This window comes from Hippocampus bargibanti, linkage group LG11, assembly GCF_051943395.1.
Source record: "Hippocampus bargibanti isolate YZ-2025 linkage group LG11, ASM5194339v1, whole genome shotgun sequence".
NCBI classification, from domain to species: domain Eukaryota; kingdom Metazoa; phylum Chordata; class Actinopteri; order Syngnathiformes; family Syngnathidae; genus Hippocampus; species Hippocampus bargibanti.
In genome coordinates this window covers 7,656,673-7,675,220 of record NC_142744.1, presented here as the reverse complement: position 1 = coordinate 7,675,220, position 18,548 = coordinate 7,656,673, and the positions used below count along the sequence as shown (strand labels likewise).

Genomic DNA, 18,548 nt, shown 5'->3' with positions numbered 1-18,548 from the left:
TCAGTTCATACGTACACTACTGTGCACATAAAAAAAAATGTTTTTTTTTCTCTTTTTTGGGGGGGCAGTTTTTCACCCCCCCCCCCCCCCGACCCAAACCAGAAAATACACGACAGAGCACTTTTTTCTTTGTACAGAAATCATAATTTAAGTCACCATCTTTTTGCACAGCACCGTATATCTTAACTATCAAGTCTGAACGTCACATCGGCAGGTTATGAGTTTAGTTAGAGGTAATACTGTTCCCCGAAGGAGCAAAAAAAAAAAAAAGAAGAATCCGGAATCTTTTTGCTCCAAACACACACGCACACAAACGCGAGTGTGAGCAACTCGCCACCTGATAGCCACTGCTAGCAACCCGAAAAACCAAAACAAAAGTTATAATTACAGTTAAGGCCAAAACTATTTTTTTAGATTTGTGAACAGGTATTTTCTTGCTGGAAATTTGAACGCAATTTTGAATTGTCTGTTTCTAAAGCCAAGAATATCATATATTCTAGTTGTACAGTCAAACACTGTACATCAGTATCATTTTGTGATAACTTTATGGAAATAAATAACATTTGAATGTTTGTGGTCTTCCTTGTCTTCATTGCATTGCACATTTTGTTTGGGACCTGGTCTTGGAAGAACATACTGACAGCCCTTATTTTGAAGCAAAAAAACATTCATGTCGTAGATCAGTAATGCAACATTGGTGCCATTTTATACCCAACGTGTATCTGTTGAAGATGTGTCAACAAAAGGAGCGTATGTTCCGTACATCCAGATGTTTTTACCTCATTCACTGCCATTGCCGAACTAATTCGGGTTTTTCTTGCGGGGGTGCCGATAGAGCACTGGTCAGACGTCTGGCAATATTTTTATCCTCCCAGTAGAGGGCATCATTTGCCTTTTGTACAGCCACCCCCAATTCAAGCTCAGATAACTCCAGACTCATAACTTAGGTTTTAACTATTTTTTTTCTGATGAAAGAAGACAGTCTAAGGTGTCTTATGCTACATTGAATTTTTATGTCGTCCGAAAAACCAATATTCTACGGGGCCTGCAATTTGAGTGAAAATGACAAAAACCCTGGCACTGGAGTGGACACATATTTGCACATGGTCTGGCAGTGAATGAGCTATAACACTATGACTCAACATATTTCTACTGATTTGGACTTTTGGGACATTTTTTTTGTCAATTCTTGAGATTTAATGGGGGTAAAATGACAATGTGACAATGGGACAGTTCTTTTTTTGTTTGTCTCCAGTGTCAAAACACAAAATATTGATAATAATACATTTCATTAACAAGCGCCTACCAAAACACTCAAGGTCACTTTTCAGTCACATGATAAGTTTTTCTGTGGGTGAGCAGCGGCAGCCACACGCGCCAGCGTTCACTCATCCCGGAAGTAACTCAAATAGATAGTTAGCTAATGGATAGACAGCTAGCTAGCTAAGAGTGGGCAAAGGGATGAAGGTTATGATTGAAAGGGATTGAAGGTGTCTGCAAATTTGGCATAATCATTCATTTTTTTCAACACATTTCAATATGTTTATTTAAAAAATGCAAAAAAAAAGTGAAATAATTATAGTTTGATCTCAACAATTTTAAAATCCACATTTTGGACCTGATTTCTGATAATGCACATAAATAATTTCTGCAATGATTTGAACTGCTTCCAAAATGTAGTCACTTTTCCAGCTAAGAGACCCATTCAACAGATATAAAAAAATACTCTAAATATGGTCATTTTGGATTTAACTGTAAATAGAGAGCTTTTTTTAAATACAGATGCAGAATAATCACTTTCATTGTTTAAAAAACAATGTCCAGAGCGTCACCTTTTTTTTACAACAATCAGCGTCTTATTTTTTTTAAACTTTTTTTTAATCCATTTTTTTGTGTGGACAGTGAGACAACTGTTAGGGCTATGGTTTACCAAAACAAAACAAAAACACACAAAATCATTTTACTTAAAAAAAGGTACATTAAAATTAATTTTCTTAAAAAAATATGAAAATGAAACCATTAAAAGAGGCCCATCCGACAACATTAAACCATCTGGACTAGAATATTCTTTTAAAAAATGAAACACACAATCAAATACATCTTAAGAACACAAATAAGTCTGTGTACATGTAGAAAAAAAAGCCTGAGGTACTTGTTCAGAAGATCTGAGGTCAGTCTCGAAGGAGAGGAAGCAGCTGGAGGGCTCGCCCCTTCATCATCATCATCATCATCATCATTGAACAGACAAAAACACGCACAACACGAACTACAACAAGAAACAAAACGTTAGCCTCGCGTCGTCGTGCCACCGATGGTTCGAGAGCAGGCAGAGAATACAAATTCTTGAGAGTCCTGGAATAGTCAGAGCAGCATTAAAAACGGACATTCAAAAATGTATGGTACTCGTGTTCATGTGACAGTACAACGACTGCATGGCATTGCATCGGCGAGAGACGGAAAAAGGCAACCGTTTTTGAGCTCTCCCGGCGTGATGTACGTGGAGGACTGAGGTATTTGGGGGACAAACGGCTGACTTGAACGGCTCTGTACGAAACGTCAAGAAAAAAAAAAAGACAAACAGACATGTTGCTTGGACTCAAGTATGGCGGCCGGACCGCTGTTCTCACAAACGCACAGCACAAAATGGATCATACCCCGAGTTATGATGAATTTGTTTGAAAGTGGAGCACGCAGCTGTTGTCGGGTTACGAGTTCCCATTTTTAGTATATGAAAGGGTTAAATAGAGGTTCAGTTCTCATTTTGACATCTTGGGGTAGCCCGTTATTGCATTCAGCATTTTCTTTTTGTGTATCGGAAATCAAAACATTCAAAATGAAGGTTATAATTGTCATCATCTTTTGGGAAATATTGAAACGTTCAACAGCTACCAGCACAACTTCAGTCCGCTGACGAAGCTTTTCGGATGAGTATCAAAACATCCGACACCTTCAGAGAAGTACAGATGACAGCTAAAGAAACCTTTTCATCGTTCGACAGTTGTTTAGACCACGACAACGCTACATTTTTAGTTATAGCGAAAAAATGGCTGCAATAAAACAAATTACTGTAGTTTCTGGAATACAAGGCACACCTTCAACGAATGACATATTTAAAAACCTTTTCCATACACAAGGTGCACTGCATTATCAGGGCCACCTTCAATGAATGAGATATTTTAAAACGTTTTCCATACATAGGGTGCACCGCATTATGAGGGGCACCTTCAATGAATGAAATACTGCATTTTAAAACGTTTTCCATACAAAAGGCGCACAGGATTATGAGGCACATGGTCATCTTTTGAAAAAATATTTTTAGGTGTGCCTTATAGTGCAGAAAATACGGTAATTTGTTTTATGGCAGCCAGTTACTCGCTATGACTAAAAATTGCACCATTTTTTTTTCGTTGGCCCAAGCGAACTGTTTTATTTTTGTATTCAGCCAAAAATTCTATCTATGTCAAAATTCTTGATTGCTATCATAAATCCATGCCTGGAACATTTTTTGGGATGATCTTATGTATGCTGTGGCAATAGCCATCTTCATTTTTAAAAATCATTTGGGACACCAATTTGGAATGAGTCTTTTATGACAACTTAAAAGAATTTTTGGTTGCATTTTTGGTGCAGATTTCCCATTTTTTTAGTTCTAAATATATAAAAAGTCCAAAACTGGCAAGCATTGCATTGAAATTCCTGGTGTGTAGCAGGATATGACTCATTTTGTGCTTAACTGCATGATCATTCACAGGCATCCATTCAAACGCATACGAACGGTTAAAAAAAAAAACAAGAATGTGTAACATTGCAACTCCAGACAGCATTCGTCAATGGCTAAAGGAGTAACTCGACAAATAAAAACCAAGAGAATGAATAAAAGAAAAATCCTCACTAAAATGGGCAACGAGTCCATAATGACAGCTAGCTTGGCTCTCCCTCTCGCGTAAGAGGACACACACACACACACACACACACACACACACACGCACACACACACACGCACACACACACACACACACACACACACACACACACACACACACACACACACACACACACACACACACACACACACACACACACACACACACACACACACACACACACACACGCACACACACACACACACACACACACACACACACACACAAAAGAAGCCTACTGGATACCTGAGAGGTGGTTCCCCGCGGGACTACAAAGTGTCCCTAAAAATCTCCAACAAGTCCAGCACCCATTTTTAGCTTGATAAAACCCACTGTGCTCCATTATATACATTTATATATACTGTACGTTTTTTTTCTCCCTCTCCCCCTCAACTTTTTTCTTTTCCGGTAGGAGGGGAGGCATTCACAGGTTAAAAAATTAGGGGAGCACAAGTTTGTTAGAAAAAAAATCAGAGAAGCATTGACCCCTGAGGAAGATGAATCTATTTTGTTCTAACAGTCTCAAAATCCTCCAGAGGTTTTGGAGCTTAAAAGTTCAATTGACGGGAAAGGGGAGGATAAAAATGATCTTTTTTTTAAATGAGGTAATTAACAAAAAAATAAGAAGTTAAAGTTAAAAAAAATATGAGGTAATAACGACTTTTAGTGTTGCCTGTCGCATAGCTTATAGACTACATCCATACTACAGCAGATGAATGCGTTAATAAGATCCGACGCCCCAGGAATTTAAAAAAAATACCAGTATGGGGATAAAATAGCAGCTGCATGTTATTAAATATTCACCGAGATCCACTGAGTTTGTGTTTGAAAATTAAAAAAGAAAACAAAAAAAAAGGGAAAAAAAAGAACAAAAAAGTCAGGAGCACTGCACGTGTTCAGGTACTGGACTCTTTGGGAGGTAGGTCCTCGTTAGTGAGCGACGTGACGATGGAGACGGGACCGTCTGAGGTAGTGCTGCCGGTGGTCCTGGCGATCTGGCCGATGCGCTCCTCCACGCAGCCGGCCGACAGGCGGGCTTCGGCGTCGTGGTCCCAACATTCCTCGATGGTCTCGCTCAGTTGGCTCAGACCCTGTGAACGGGAGGGAAGGGTCGCGTATATGTTAAGAAGACCACCTTGCACACATTCACTGCTAGACACAACTCATTCACTTATTTTGTATTCATTATTCAGCGCACCAATTTTCAAATGCTTTCAAATGCCAAAAATAAAAATACAAATTAAAGATTGCTGAAAAATCTACCAAAAGTATCCGAAAAGTAAAAAGTCTATCAGGGAAATAAATACCCAAAGTACAGATACTTGAAAAATCTACGTTAGTACTATAAATATTGCATTTGTGAATGGCAGTGAATGAGTTTAGCACAGTTCGTGAGATGATGCTCGCGCAAAAATTACTCACGGGGTGTTTGAGCCAACAGTCTTTGATGACTGGTCGCATTTTCTTGTGCACAACCACATCCTGCAGATCCTCCAGGCTTGGATGCTGCCCGATTTCGTCCTCAAACGGCAGAAGGTATTCACCCACAATACCTGAGAAGGACATTAAAAAAGAAAAATGGCTCCCCTCTCATTTCTTATTCAACAACTGCCACAAACACAATCCACTTCCCGGATTGACCCACCGTCCGTTTCGTTGCAACGGGACACCAGTTCCCAAAGCACCAGACCCATGGCGTACATGTCGATCCTCAGGAAGGAGTCTCGCTGGAAGTTGATGGCTCCTTCCAGCACCTCGGGAGCCATGTAGCGTCGCGTACCCACCTGATGGGACGGCCACAATTTATGAGTTAGGCACAGATTTAATGTGGATGCTTGACCACGAAAGGTGAGTTGACGGTAATCTCCCAGAGATTATCCTGGTGATATTACAGATAATATTTTATTTTAGGTGGCACACAAAGTGGGCGGACTTTTGCAGATTCACCCGAATTGAAAAAAAAAAATTGGTTGGGTCGTTGTGCATAGATTGAGATTTGTCTCCATGCCAATGATACACCCACAGCCTGTTACTGGGTCACTGAGTTTGATGCTGCGAGAGCATTTTTTTTTTTTACTTTCTGCCAGTAGACGCAGTCTAAAATGCAAAAAAAAAAAAAAAAAGATGTCTTACAAGTTTGCTGGAATAAAAACAAAAAACGAGAAGCGAAAATTGATAATTCAAAGATGGCCGGTAACCTGAAATACCATAATTGACCTTAATATAAGACAACCCTGATTATAAGATGACCTCCTCTTTTTCCAAGACTCAAGTTTGAGTAAGACTTTTTGAACACCAAATTGCCATATTTTCCAGTGTATAAGGCGCATCCCCAATGAATGGTGTATTTTCAAACTTTTTCCATATATAAGGCCGGTGCACCTTCAATGAATGAAAAAGTGTTCCAAATACAATGTATAAATATAAACGTGTTTTAACATTTAACACTGTTCAAAATTCCCAAAAGATCAACTACTGGTATGCCACTTTGCTAAAAAAATAAGCTTGATGATCTTGTATTGCGGTAAATACATTTTTGATGATTTTAGCTTTAGTTTCGCATTACATTTGAATAAATTAATCAGGGCTCCCAACATCAAGATAAACTGGTGAAAATATTGCCATTCCCGAGGAACAAATTTAACACTGGGTTTCCGGTGAAACTTTTTTTTCATAAATAAGGCGCACCGGACTATAAGGCGCACCTTCAATGAATGAAAAAAGTTTTTCAAATATAATATAGAAATACATAAGCGTTTTCCAAATATAAGGCACACCAAATTATTTCTTACTGTTATTTTTTTATTTGTATTCTTCGTGACAGGCGTTCGCTTTGGCCTGGGGAGTCAAGTTAAGCATTTGCTTCAATGAAATCTGCCGCCATCTACTGTAGTAAATGGGTCTAAGGTCTATACCACAGGTGTCAAAATCAAGGCGCAGAGGGCCAGATCTGGCCCGCCACATCATTTTATTCAGCCCGCGAAAGCAAATCAAGCATGTCAAGTGCCATGACGCTTGCTAAAGTCCGAACCAATATTTCAAATTGGCGAACGTACACCACAATAACTGTCATTATTTTGATTTCTGATTTGACACGTCATTTATCAATTTGTTGGCCGATCTCTATGTAATATGTGGAGGGGATGAAACATTCTAATGGCTTCCCCAAATTCATACCGCCCCCCAAGAAGAAACCGTAACGGCAATGTGGCCCGTGGCAAAAAAAATGGCTTTGACACACTTGGTCTACACCCTGAATATCAGACGACCCCTACTTTTTCAGTCTTATTTCAATGAAAAAAAAAACACATTCGGCCCAATACAGTATTTGCATTTCATTGTTTTTCTACTTCTTTCATCTTCCTTTTCATAACTGCTGCTGTAAAATGTAAAATTTCTCCACTGCGAGTCTAATAAAGGTAAATCCAATCCATTGGTTCACCTATCTGCTTCGTGTGATTAATTTCCAGGGACAAAAAGGACTTTAGCATCGATTATGTTATTAAACTGCTGATCCATAACTGTAAATATTCACAACATTGATGGTGGGTGTGTTGTTGTTACCTGCCCATGAGTGTCTCCTGGAGGTTTCCCAGGTTCAAAGCGTACAGCAAGTCCAAAGTCTCCGATGACTGCGGTCAGATCACTTCGTAGCATAACATTCTTACTCTTGAAATCCCTGATGAGAAAGAAACCGTCATGAGCAATAAAACTTACCTGGCATCATCTCAGCCATATTTTTTATTTATTTTTTTGGACGTACCTGTGCGCAATGGTAGGTTTGGGCTCTTCCCCCTTGTTGCTGGGAATGTCCTCGTGGAGGTAGGCTAAGCCGCGCGACATCGTCTCGGCTATGAGGCACAGCTCCCCCCAAGTCACAGTGTTGCCTTTGAGGTGGTCAGTCAGAGAACCCTGAAACAAAACATCAAGTGTGAGAGACGATAATTACAGACGCCCCCCAACTTACAAACATTCGAGTTACGAATAACATACATACGAACATTTTTGCGGGTACAATATTTCCCAAAAAATGTTCGGAGAGAGATGCTATAAGTTAGATTTTGTATTGCGCCTTTTTCCGGCCGAGCTCGCTTGCGATTGGCTGAGTATGTGGGTGGGGAGGAAATCCCTCTTCCCAGTTGACGCTCCAGGAGGACACGATGCATAACAAAAAGTTAAGGCTGCTGGCACGTAATTCAGTAATTACGTGCCAGCAGCAGAATATATGTCGTCGTACTACAGTAGGTGTGAATTTATTTTACGACTGTTAGAGTGTCTGTTTTTTATACTTCCCTGTTCAGTGTTTGACTTAAACATACATTCCATACAAAATATAGCACTGAAGCAACTTACGAACAAATTCACCTTACGAACGACCGTATCTTGTTCGTAAGGTGGGGAGCGCCTGTACACATTGCAGATGCTAATGCAAACATCCCGTCGCTAAAAGCATAAAGGCTAACAGCTAGCACAGAAAGGCCAATTTCTTCATATTCAGGTCTTACAATTAAAAACATTGCGCATATTCACGCATATTCACATTTTCAAATTTGCGAATATTTGAGTAGCCTAATTGCCGTGATTCCATTGTCTGTCTTCTTAGTTTGTGTCGATGAGCATTCTTAATAAAAGCAGTGATGCCCTTTTGCGGAGGTAAAAGGCCCTGGCCAATATTGGAAAACACACAGAAGGTTGCTTCGGATCAACGCAGACATTATTAAAAAGACAATCCAATTCTCACTCTCTCATGGAATTCAGTGATGAGCCACAATTCCGTCTCCAGGTTGCTGCCGTGCTTCTCGGCGGCGATATAGTGCAGGATATTCTCGTGACGCATGCCCGGTGTCAGGAAGATGTCCCGCTCGTTTTGCCATGACTGCTTATCCTGCCGAACGGCAATGAAAGGATGTCAACTTTTTTGCGCCTCCTCGGGTGTTAATCGGGAGTGTAAGGCGCTAAGGAGCAGTGAACCCACCTGTACAGGGAAGATCTTGACTGCGACATATTCGCTCATGAGCTTGGCTTTCCAAACACACCCAAAGCGTCCCCTGGCTTTGATTTCCAGCAGCTGCAGGGGCTTCAGGCCCACCAGCGGTGATGGAGGGGTGGGGCCAGGGTCCTGATCCACAAATAGATTCATAATAAAAATCATTAACTCATTCACTTATTTTGTATCAAGGATTAAGTGCTCCAACAGAGAAGAGTTGAAAGTGCATCTCTGCTTTCAAATGCCGTAGAAAAAAAAATATATATATATATATATATATATATATAGTAACAAATATAAATTACAGGTTGCTGAAAAATCTACCAAAAGTATATAAAAAGTCGATCAGGGAAATAAATACCCAAAGTACAGACGCCTGAAAAATCTACTTTAGTACTATAAAATTAAAAAGTAATCCAAAAATAATTACTCAATAACTCATTCACTGCCAGACGATGTGCAAAAATGTGTCCACTCCAGTGCCAGGGTTTTTGTTATTTTCACTCAAATTGTAGGACCTATCGAATATTGAGTTTTAAGACTACATAAACATTAAATGCAGCGTTAGAAACCTGAAACTCTCTTCTTTCACCAGAAAAAAATCTGAAAAAAAGAGTTGATTTTTAAGTTTATGGGTCTGGAGTTATTTGAGCTTGAAATGGGGGCGGCTGTACAAAATACAATACATGCATATTGATTTATTACACGTTAACAACTGCTGAAACGGCAACAAAGCACTAACATGGACAAAAGGCGAATGCTGCTCCCTCATGGAAGGGAAAAACATTGCCAGAGGTCTGACCAGCGCTTTATAGGGATCCCCCGCAGGTAAAAACCAATCCAGAAGAAATTCGGGAATGGCGCACTATGTCACACTTTTCAATTCCCGAATAAATTCACCTAAAAGTCTTCAATTTTTTTCAAAAATTAAACCATGAATTTGGAGAAGGCATTTGAATGTTTATTCCCCACCCCATATTACATAAAGAGCGCACAACAACAAATAACTCATTTTCAAATTTAAAGTGAAAAATAACGACCTATTGTGTTTTATATGGGACAATTTGAATTTTTGGTTCAGACTTTCGCAAGCATTATGGTTTGATTTGCTTTCGCGGGCCGAATAAAATGACTTGGCGGACCAGATTTGGCCCATGGTCCTTGACTTGGACACCTATGCTTTAGGAGCATGTATCTGTATGTTTTTTTCTTCCTGTAGTTCCATTTCTTTTTGCAATATGGTGATAATATAGATAACAGTGATCATTTTGGCCGGCGTAATTTCGAAATTAAAATTTAATAGGGTTCCATTTCGATTCTGTACACATCTCTGCTGGACGCGCTCTCATTGGCACGGATAATTCATTTCAACATTGTCTCGGATGATAATTGAATGCGCACAGCCCTTTTAATTTCCTCCAATGCCTGCGAGGTGGAAAGGAGTAAGAACGTGGCTTTCATTCCTTCCATACGTCTCCTCTAGCTATAGAGTGCGGCGCCGTAAATATGATGAAAATCATCAACCGTCTCACCTCGCTCAGGTCCACGTGGCCATAAGGGGGTTTGCGGTGACGGTACATCCAAAGGGCCAAGATGATTGCCAGGGAGAGCACGCAGAGCGGGAGCAGGGAGTAGACCAGCACGTTCAACATGGATGGCACTCGGGGCGGGAGCCGGATTTTGACTGTGGGTGAAGAAACACGATTGATGAATATGAACGCATCAAATCACAGAACTCATCGGTGTTGCGTGACGATGAAATGCTTGGTTGCAACCAAGTGTCAAAAGGCTATCGCTGTCCTTTCCGAATTAACATTTATGCTATAAGTGATGTTGAAACTTCTCCCACCTGGTGTACAAACCAACATATAAGTTCCATATTTTCTTTTGATGACACATATTGTGGTATTTTTGTCTCATATGTCTAGATGTCTTTTTTTGTGTGTGTGAACTTGAGCTGCGTCTCCCCCGCTAATGTTGGAGCTATTTTTCCACCGGGTTGGCCCCTCACCTCGGTTGCCGATGCCGATCAAGTCAGGGAGGTGGGTGAAGCGCTCGTTGCAGTAGTTGCCCTCGCAGCAGCAAAAAAAGACCTGAGGGTTCTCGTCCATGGAGACGCATTCTTGCCTGAAGCCGCGAGATGACACACACAAACACACACACACACACACACACACACACACACACACACACACACACACACACACACACACACACACACACACACACACACACACACACATAAATAAACAAACATACACACCTGTCTTAGTTTCAGAAGCCTATCGCGGCTATTTTTAATGATGGTGAATATAAGCTGCAGAAAGACAAGAAATATATTTGCAGCAAAGCCGCTGATTTTGTGTTTTGCAATTGGCAGATCGCACACTGCCGGACCATGAAATAAAAAAAATGCTATTCATTCCGCGCAAAAACAATCCATTTTCAATCAATTTTTTCAAGTTGTCAAATGCAATTATCAGCCTGATATGCCTTATAAACCGGTGGACCAGATACATGAAAATATATCCCAAAAAGTCTTTATTTTGTTCAAAAGATGACCCTGCATCTTATACGCAGGTGCGCCTTATATGTGAAGTCATATTGAGCCAAAACAGGTCTCGCAACGACTGTCAGCAGCCAGTGACTCCATTTCCCCCTTTAGAAGTAGTGATCAACGCCAGCTTCTACTGTAGAGCCTTATAATGTGGTGTGCCTTATATATAGAAAACTTTTATATATTTAAATCATATATTTGGATTTTTTTTCATTCATTGAAGGTGCGCCTTATAGACCGGTGCGCCTTATATATAGGGGAAAAGTTTGAAAATACAGCATCATCAATACAGCATCATGCACCTTATACACCGGAAAATACGGTATAAAAATATTTTAATATTTTAATCCTGACAATCTGGAGATAAATGGGTCAAAGATTGGCCAGGTAATTATTTTCTGTATTACAATTACCATAATTTCTGGTGTGTAAGGTGCACCCAAAAGCCTTGATTTTCTATTTTATTTTAATTTAATTTATTTATTTTAAATTGCTTTTCAAGATGACATGTATGTTGTTTGGTGTTGGATTTTATCAAATAAATTTTCCCCAAAAATGCGACTTATCCTCCAGTGCGACCTATATATGTTTTTTTTCTTGTTAATTATGCATTTTTTGGCTGGTGCGACCTATAATCTGGAGCGACGAATAATCCCAAAAAAATACGGTACTCAGCAGTATCGAATCGGCACGTGCAGTAAATTTCGGCAGGCGTGAATATACACGTCCATATCCATATCCATATTTTCAAAAGCAGATAATGGAAACAGCTTTCGTGTCGCCTCAGTATGTCCTCCCGTTGCGGCGGCGTACGTTACGCAAGTGAATTATTTAAAGCTGGCGTATTCTATGTACACAGTGTCCTTACATTGCCGCGTGTGCGCCATGGGTATTTACTTTGGACACATGCCACCTGACAAAAAATGCTAATCACATGAGCGCACAGTCATGTGCTTTAACTCTAACAGCCGAGGTGACAGTAAAGTGCATTTAAAAGGAGTTCAACGAGCAGCCAGCAGATTCCAAAGCATTTGTATTTTTTTTTCTTGGATTAATCCGTTTGAGCGGAAGGGGGGTGGATAGAAGTTTCGAACAATTGAAATGCCCCAAAAAAATTGTCACGCAACAACTTGGCATAATCCAATTTGATCATCAGATTTGATGCGACAGCATCAGACGGCTAACCTCTAGCAAGTCAACAAATGATGAAAAAGGAGCGTCGCCGCAGAGCGCCGATGCGTATGTGGAACTGCCGCGGCTTGGAATTGAAGCGGATTTAGGTGGGACAGGAGATGTGAGACAATCTCTTTTTGTCAATGGATACGACAGCTTCGTGTTTGCTTTAAAAACTTAGCTTGTAGAAAAAGTGCACATTCCACCATGATGTCTCTGATCCACTGGCGAAAAGGAGGCTTTCATCCTGTCCTCTTTCATGTAGAACTGCTTCATGTACTAAAGTGTTTGTCTTGTACTCAAACATCGTAGAGTAAATGAGGAAAGTTGTTAAGATTGCACAACTGTCCATGTTTTTATGTTCCATTTGTGTTTATTATTTTGCTTTGTGTTGACTTATGTGAAGCGCTTTGTTACAGCTGCGGCTGTTGTGAAAGCGCTATATAAATTAGGATGTGTTGTATTGTATTGTATTTAGCTTGTAGCAGACATCCGCAATTCACCATGACGTCCCTGATCCACTAGTCAAAAGGACGCTTTGATTCTCTCCTCTTTTATCTAGAACTGCTTCACACAACAAAGAAGGTGTGGAAAGTGCTTAAGATTGAATTAATGTGTCTTTGTGTTGTCATGTTATTTAGTTTTTTTGTTCTTTTCACTTCAGGATGGCGCCGCGAGAATGGCTTCCTTCCTAACAGCCGGTCCTGTGTTTTATTCTTCTACTTCTTCCTTTCCTTTTCCCTTCCCTCCATAACTTTGCTGCTGTATAATTCAAATTTCTCCACTGTGAGACTAATCAAGGCTAATCCAATCCAATCCAATCATTTTGTTATGATGAATTCAAGATGGCACCGCAAGAGTCGCTACCTTTCTAGTAGCTACAAAACTTTTTTAACTTCTATTTCTTCCTTTCAGACCTTTGCTACTGTGAATTGAGAATATTTTCTCCACATTTTTTTTAATTCTCATTTCAGTTATCAAACAGACCAATTACATTAATTCTGAAATACTCTTCCCTTGACTCGTGAATACGCCATACTTTACTATACTCATTCACTATATATATATTCAATATATAGCTTTACTATACTGTAAATATGGGTTGGTGCAATACAGCAACATATATCAATATGACTTTCTTGATACTTGCACTATGTACATTTTTTTATGAAACGGTTTTGCACATTTACAGTGTACAGTTGACATTTTTATTTTACTATACTTAGAATATCTTGTTTTCTATCCCTTCACCAGCCCACCCCATTCCTCTTTCAAATTGGACTGCAAATTTCCCCATTGTGGGACGAATAAAGGTTTTCTGAAAGGTTTGCCAAATTTGGCAGGAAGACCCACAATCGGCAGTCCTTTAAAACACGGCGGGCGTGGCTCTAGTGTGAAATTTCACACCTCTGTCCAAATTGACGTTTTTTTTTTCAAACAGCTGCAAGCGTCAACCTCTGTTATGTCTCCAGTACTAGCGCGGAAGGCAAAAAACTTGCAGGTTAACCTCAATTGCCCGTTAATATGTATTACAGAGAGCAACACGGGGGATAATGTGTCTTTGATGAAAGTGTGAAAGGTTGATGATTCGACTGGCAGTTGCCAATTTTGCCAGAAAGACCCAGAAACGGACGACCTTTTCACCTTTTCAAAACCAATGCGCAAAGCATAGCCTCTGGGGAGACGCAAGCGAGCGTCAGGTGGTAAAAATTCACACCTCGCAGCGACCATCCGGGGGGGGCTCACCTGTCATAGCAGTTGAAATCGTCCAGCCAGCAGCCTTTCTTTACCAACTTGATGGTCCCTGAGGAATTGAGCCAGGACGCGTAGCAGTGCAGACGTTTGTCCTTGTCTTTGTCCTTGTCGTCGCACCGCTCAAAGCCGCTCTGGTTGGTCTTCTCGGCGCGCCAGTTGTCATTGTAGAACACGCATTCACGCGTCTCCGCCTCCCCGACGCTGTATCCTGTGAGATACAAGAGCAGACGGTAAGCAATCCGACAAAAGCAGAAGAAACGGACGGGTGGGACAGCCGCTGTTGGGAATATCCCGGAGTTTCCGCTTTGGACCGCCGCCAAATTCCGGCAGGAACTCGGGGGCTCGCAAAATTGCTGCCTAATAATCTACCGCGCTTAAAAGATCTCTTTAGACTTAATTAGCCGTGAAACAAAACACAACAGCAACATGCCAGACGCTTCTGGAGATATACACGGACCAAGGGATTACTCCCTTCACTGTGCATCCTGTGTGTACTGTATCGCTAACTCGGGGTTTGGACTGTAAATTACTCGTAGACATCTCGGCATACCAAATTCATCTGGAAAAAATATCAAGGTTTTTTTTTTTTTATCCCCTACTGATATTTCTAATTATTTCCAGAAATGAAGAAACCTCTGAAGATGCCAAAAGATGTGTTGTTGTTTTTTTTTTTACCAGTACAGGTATTTAAGATGTCAGACTGCATAAAATCTCACAGGAAAAAGACAGTTCTGGGTGGATTTTACTTTTTGTGTCTGTAATGGCCAGCATTTTTACAGCCGCAGGGCACCGATGCGTATGTGGAACTGCCGCAGCTTGGAATTGAAGCGGATTTAAGTGGGACAGGAGATGTGAGACAATCTCTTCTTGTCAATGGATGCTACAGCTTGGTGTTTTGGCTTTCAACAATTAGCTTGTAGGAGACGTGCACATTCCACCATGACGTCCCTGATCCACCGGTGAAAAGGACGCTTTGATCCTCTCCTCTTTCATCTAGAACTGCTTCATGCAACAAATAGGGTGCACAAAGTGCTTAACATTGAATGATTAAGATTGTGTTTGTGATGTCATATTATTTGTTATTATTATTATTTCGGGTTTTTTTTTGTTCTTTTGACTTCAAGATGGCGCCGCAAGACTGGCAGGTCTTTCCAGCACCTCCTGTATTTTGCTTTTCTACTTCTTTCGTTCCTCTTACTGTAATCACTTTGCTGCTGTGAAATGTAAAATTCTCCACTGCGGGACTAATAAAAGCTCAGCCGAATTTAAATGAAAGGTGGAAGCCTCTGGATTTGTTGAAGTATCATAATTTACAGATGGATTATGGATTGTAAATGAAGTAAAACAGGAAAGTGATTTAACCTGTGTCATTCTTTTTATGCCAGTTTTTGTGGATTGGAAGAGAGACCACATTATTTTGATATGCTTAGATATTATCTTTTTGCATTTAAAATGGCCAAACCTATTTGATTCCACCGTGTAGCTTGCCAAACAGGAGCTATGTCAATGTTTAATGTCATGTTCTTGTTATGATCAGATCCGTTTGAACCACAAAAGCCAAGTCAGGAAATCGAAAGGCGGGGAGAGAAATGACATGACGTAAAGATGACATTACCTCACTGATTCATCTCACAAAAGAACCTCGTCTCTCTGTGTCTGAATTATTACCAGCATGACAAATGTCCACTTTCATGTTTCGAGCGGGGTCAAATTACTGCTGAATATAGTCAAGATTGACTATTCACCTCTTTTTGGATGTAAAGTCTAAACGTAAAGATCCTCAAATTGCAATTAACCTCGTTTAATTTAAAGGAAAAATATCATTGGATTATCGTTACCTGGATATGAAATGACTTAACCTGATTTGAATTTGTATTTTTTTTGTCCTTACACTTCTCATCCGACAACTACTTTGTGAAACTCAATTTCCTGAAAACAGATACCGTACATAGCAAACATGCCAACGAAACACAAGGTTCTGCATATATGTCAACGCTAAATGTTGGATGCGCTAAGTTAAAATTTCAGCATTTATGTGGGATGCTCCACAAAAAGGTTATCCATTATTTGCACACAATGAAGCAAATAGAATGTTTTGTTAACAGGCAATAAATTGGATTGGATATGCCTTTATAAGTCTCACAGTGGAGAAATTTACATTAAATAACATTACATTAAATACATAAATTACAACAGAGGTGTAAAAAAGATAAGGGTAAAAATCGATTCATCAAATCAATGTTCCTTTTCGTCGCACAAAATAATTCATAAAACTATTAATTATTTTCATATGGATTTTGCTAATGGATTCATCTGACTTTACAACATCTCACGACACGATTGCGTCCAATCAACACGATGAAAGTATGAAATTCGGTGCCAACAACCGTAAATATTATGATGTTTTAACATTATCCGGCCCGGTATTTTAGACATCAGACAACACACTATCATTTTCAGAATTCAAAAATAACTGCCGTTGAAAAACAAAAGGGAATGTTTACTCTTTTAATGTCTTGTAGCAATGCACATTTATCTAGTTTAAAAACACTGAATAATAATTTCATTCCCGCACGAATAGCAGCCTGTAAAAGCATCTCATCACACGTCAGAATAGATTTGTTATCAGCTGAAACACCAAAAAACTAGAACCTGCCTCTTTAAATACTTTCCTTTCGGACAATGCCCCTGCCCCAATAAAGGCGCTCTCACGCACGCACACACACAAACACACGCACGAGCTCTCGCGCGTTGACAGCAAAGAATTGACTTCAATACATGTATAATATCACGTTTAAAGAAGTCAAGTCAATTACACGAAAAAAACGACAAGATGCTACATCCAGACCATATTGGCGATCACGTGATGCAAGAGGACTTTTACTACGATACCCCCCCCCTATTCCCTTCCTTCTGTCACTTCGGGAGGCTTTAACCCATCACAACATGGACTCTGGAGGAAGCGGCTTACTCCTACAATCTGCAAAATCATTTAGGATGGAAAATGGCCGTGTGGCACACAGACAGACGCATATATTTGGGGGGTGGCAGCTGTGTAGACATTTTATTGTCATTCTAAACTGCATGAGAGAGGAGAGGGGGCGGTATAGAGGGAGGCCGTATGGTCCAAAATAATAAAGAAGGTCAGAGAGCAAGCCCACGTTGCGGAGTCACATTATTGAAAGCTGTGGGGGAGGAAAAACTCAGCCCCCCCTTGTGCAATTTCACTTGGTTGTCAATCTATTGTCTGGTCGAATTTATCGGTGCGGCGTTTAAAATGTTTCTTTTTTAAGACGTCGTTTCTTTTCGTTTTTTTTCTGCTGTTGAGGGAAGCGTGTTATGGAGCATCTAAGGTTTCAGGATGTCGCTGCTGCAGCAGCTGCCGCTGTTGCATTCTATTCCTGCCCTGCGCTACGCTCACAAAAGGCTTCGAACGCAACAGTTTTAGCACGTAGCACCTTTTGTGGCAAACCACACTTTCGTGTATTTTTTTACAAATAAATTATCAACCTCAATATTTCACCCGCATATCAATGAGTAATACACATACGCGGTGGAATACCCTTTGTAAAAAAATAAATATGGTGATAAAAGTTGAAATAAACACTCGCAGAGGTGACAATGTCTACGGTGTAAGCTAACCCCTAGCGGCCGCTTACCTGCGCATAAAGTTCCCAGCAGAAGTGAACAAGTCAACCACGAGAAAGACATGTTCCGTCTTTAAAAGCACCACCACGGAGGTCCACCGCGTTGGTTCGGTCCCGCACATCCACCCCTCAGCCCCGGCGGAGTCTAACCAACCGCAGGCCCCCCTCTAAGCTAAAGCCTTCCGCGGCTCGTAAGCGCCGCCGCCGCCACACCACCAATCACCACCACCACCGCCGAGAAGAAAAGACGAAGGGGGCAGATTAGTCGGGCCGCCGTGCTTGCTCGTTCAGTTCCACATGGCTTCAGAGAAAAGAAGGCTGGAGCAAAAAAAAAATAGCGTTCCCTCTGGCGGTGCACAAGCGTGAAGAGTAGTGTCGTTGAAGGCGCAGCGTCGCGAGGTCGCCCAGGGTTTACGTGCATGTTAGTGTGATGTGTGTCCAAAATGGCTTCGAAATGGGGGGGGGGGGGGTGCGAGCTGGGAAAACCCGGATGTGTAAACACAAAG

At 40.7% G+C, this 18,548-nt stretch overlaps 1 protein-coding gene across 1 annotated transcript; it reads right to left on the bottom strand.

The window, feature by feature from the left end:
• Nucleotides 1-1,546: 1,546 nt before the first annotated feature.
• On the bottom strand, nt 1,547-18,479 carry LOC148891375 (activin receptor type-2B-like). Its single transcript, XM_089008503.1, has 11 exons — nt 18,055-18,479; nt 14,387-14,603; nt 10,922-11,037; nt 10,443-10,594; nt 8,899-9,042; nt 8,665-8,808; nt 7,687-7,835; nt 7,488-7,602; nt 5,569-5,707; nt 5,346-5,476; nt 1,547-5,014 (listed from the first exon to the last, which is right to left on the bottom strand). The coding sequence occupies exons 1-11, from the start codon at nt 18,104-18,106 to the stop codon at nt 4,820-4,822; spliced, it is 1,554 nt and encodes a 517-aa protein (XP_088864629.1). The 5' UTR covers nt 18,107-18,479; the 3' UTR covers nt 1,547-4,819.
• Between the last annotated feature and the right edge of the window lie 69 nt (nt 18,480-18,548).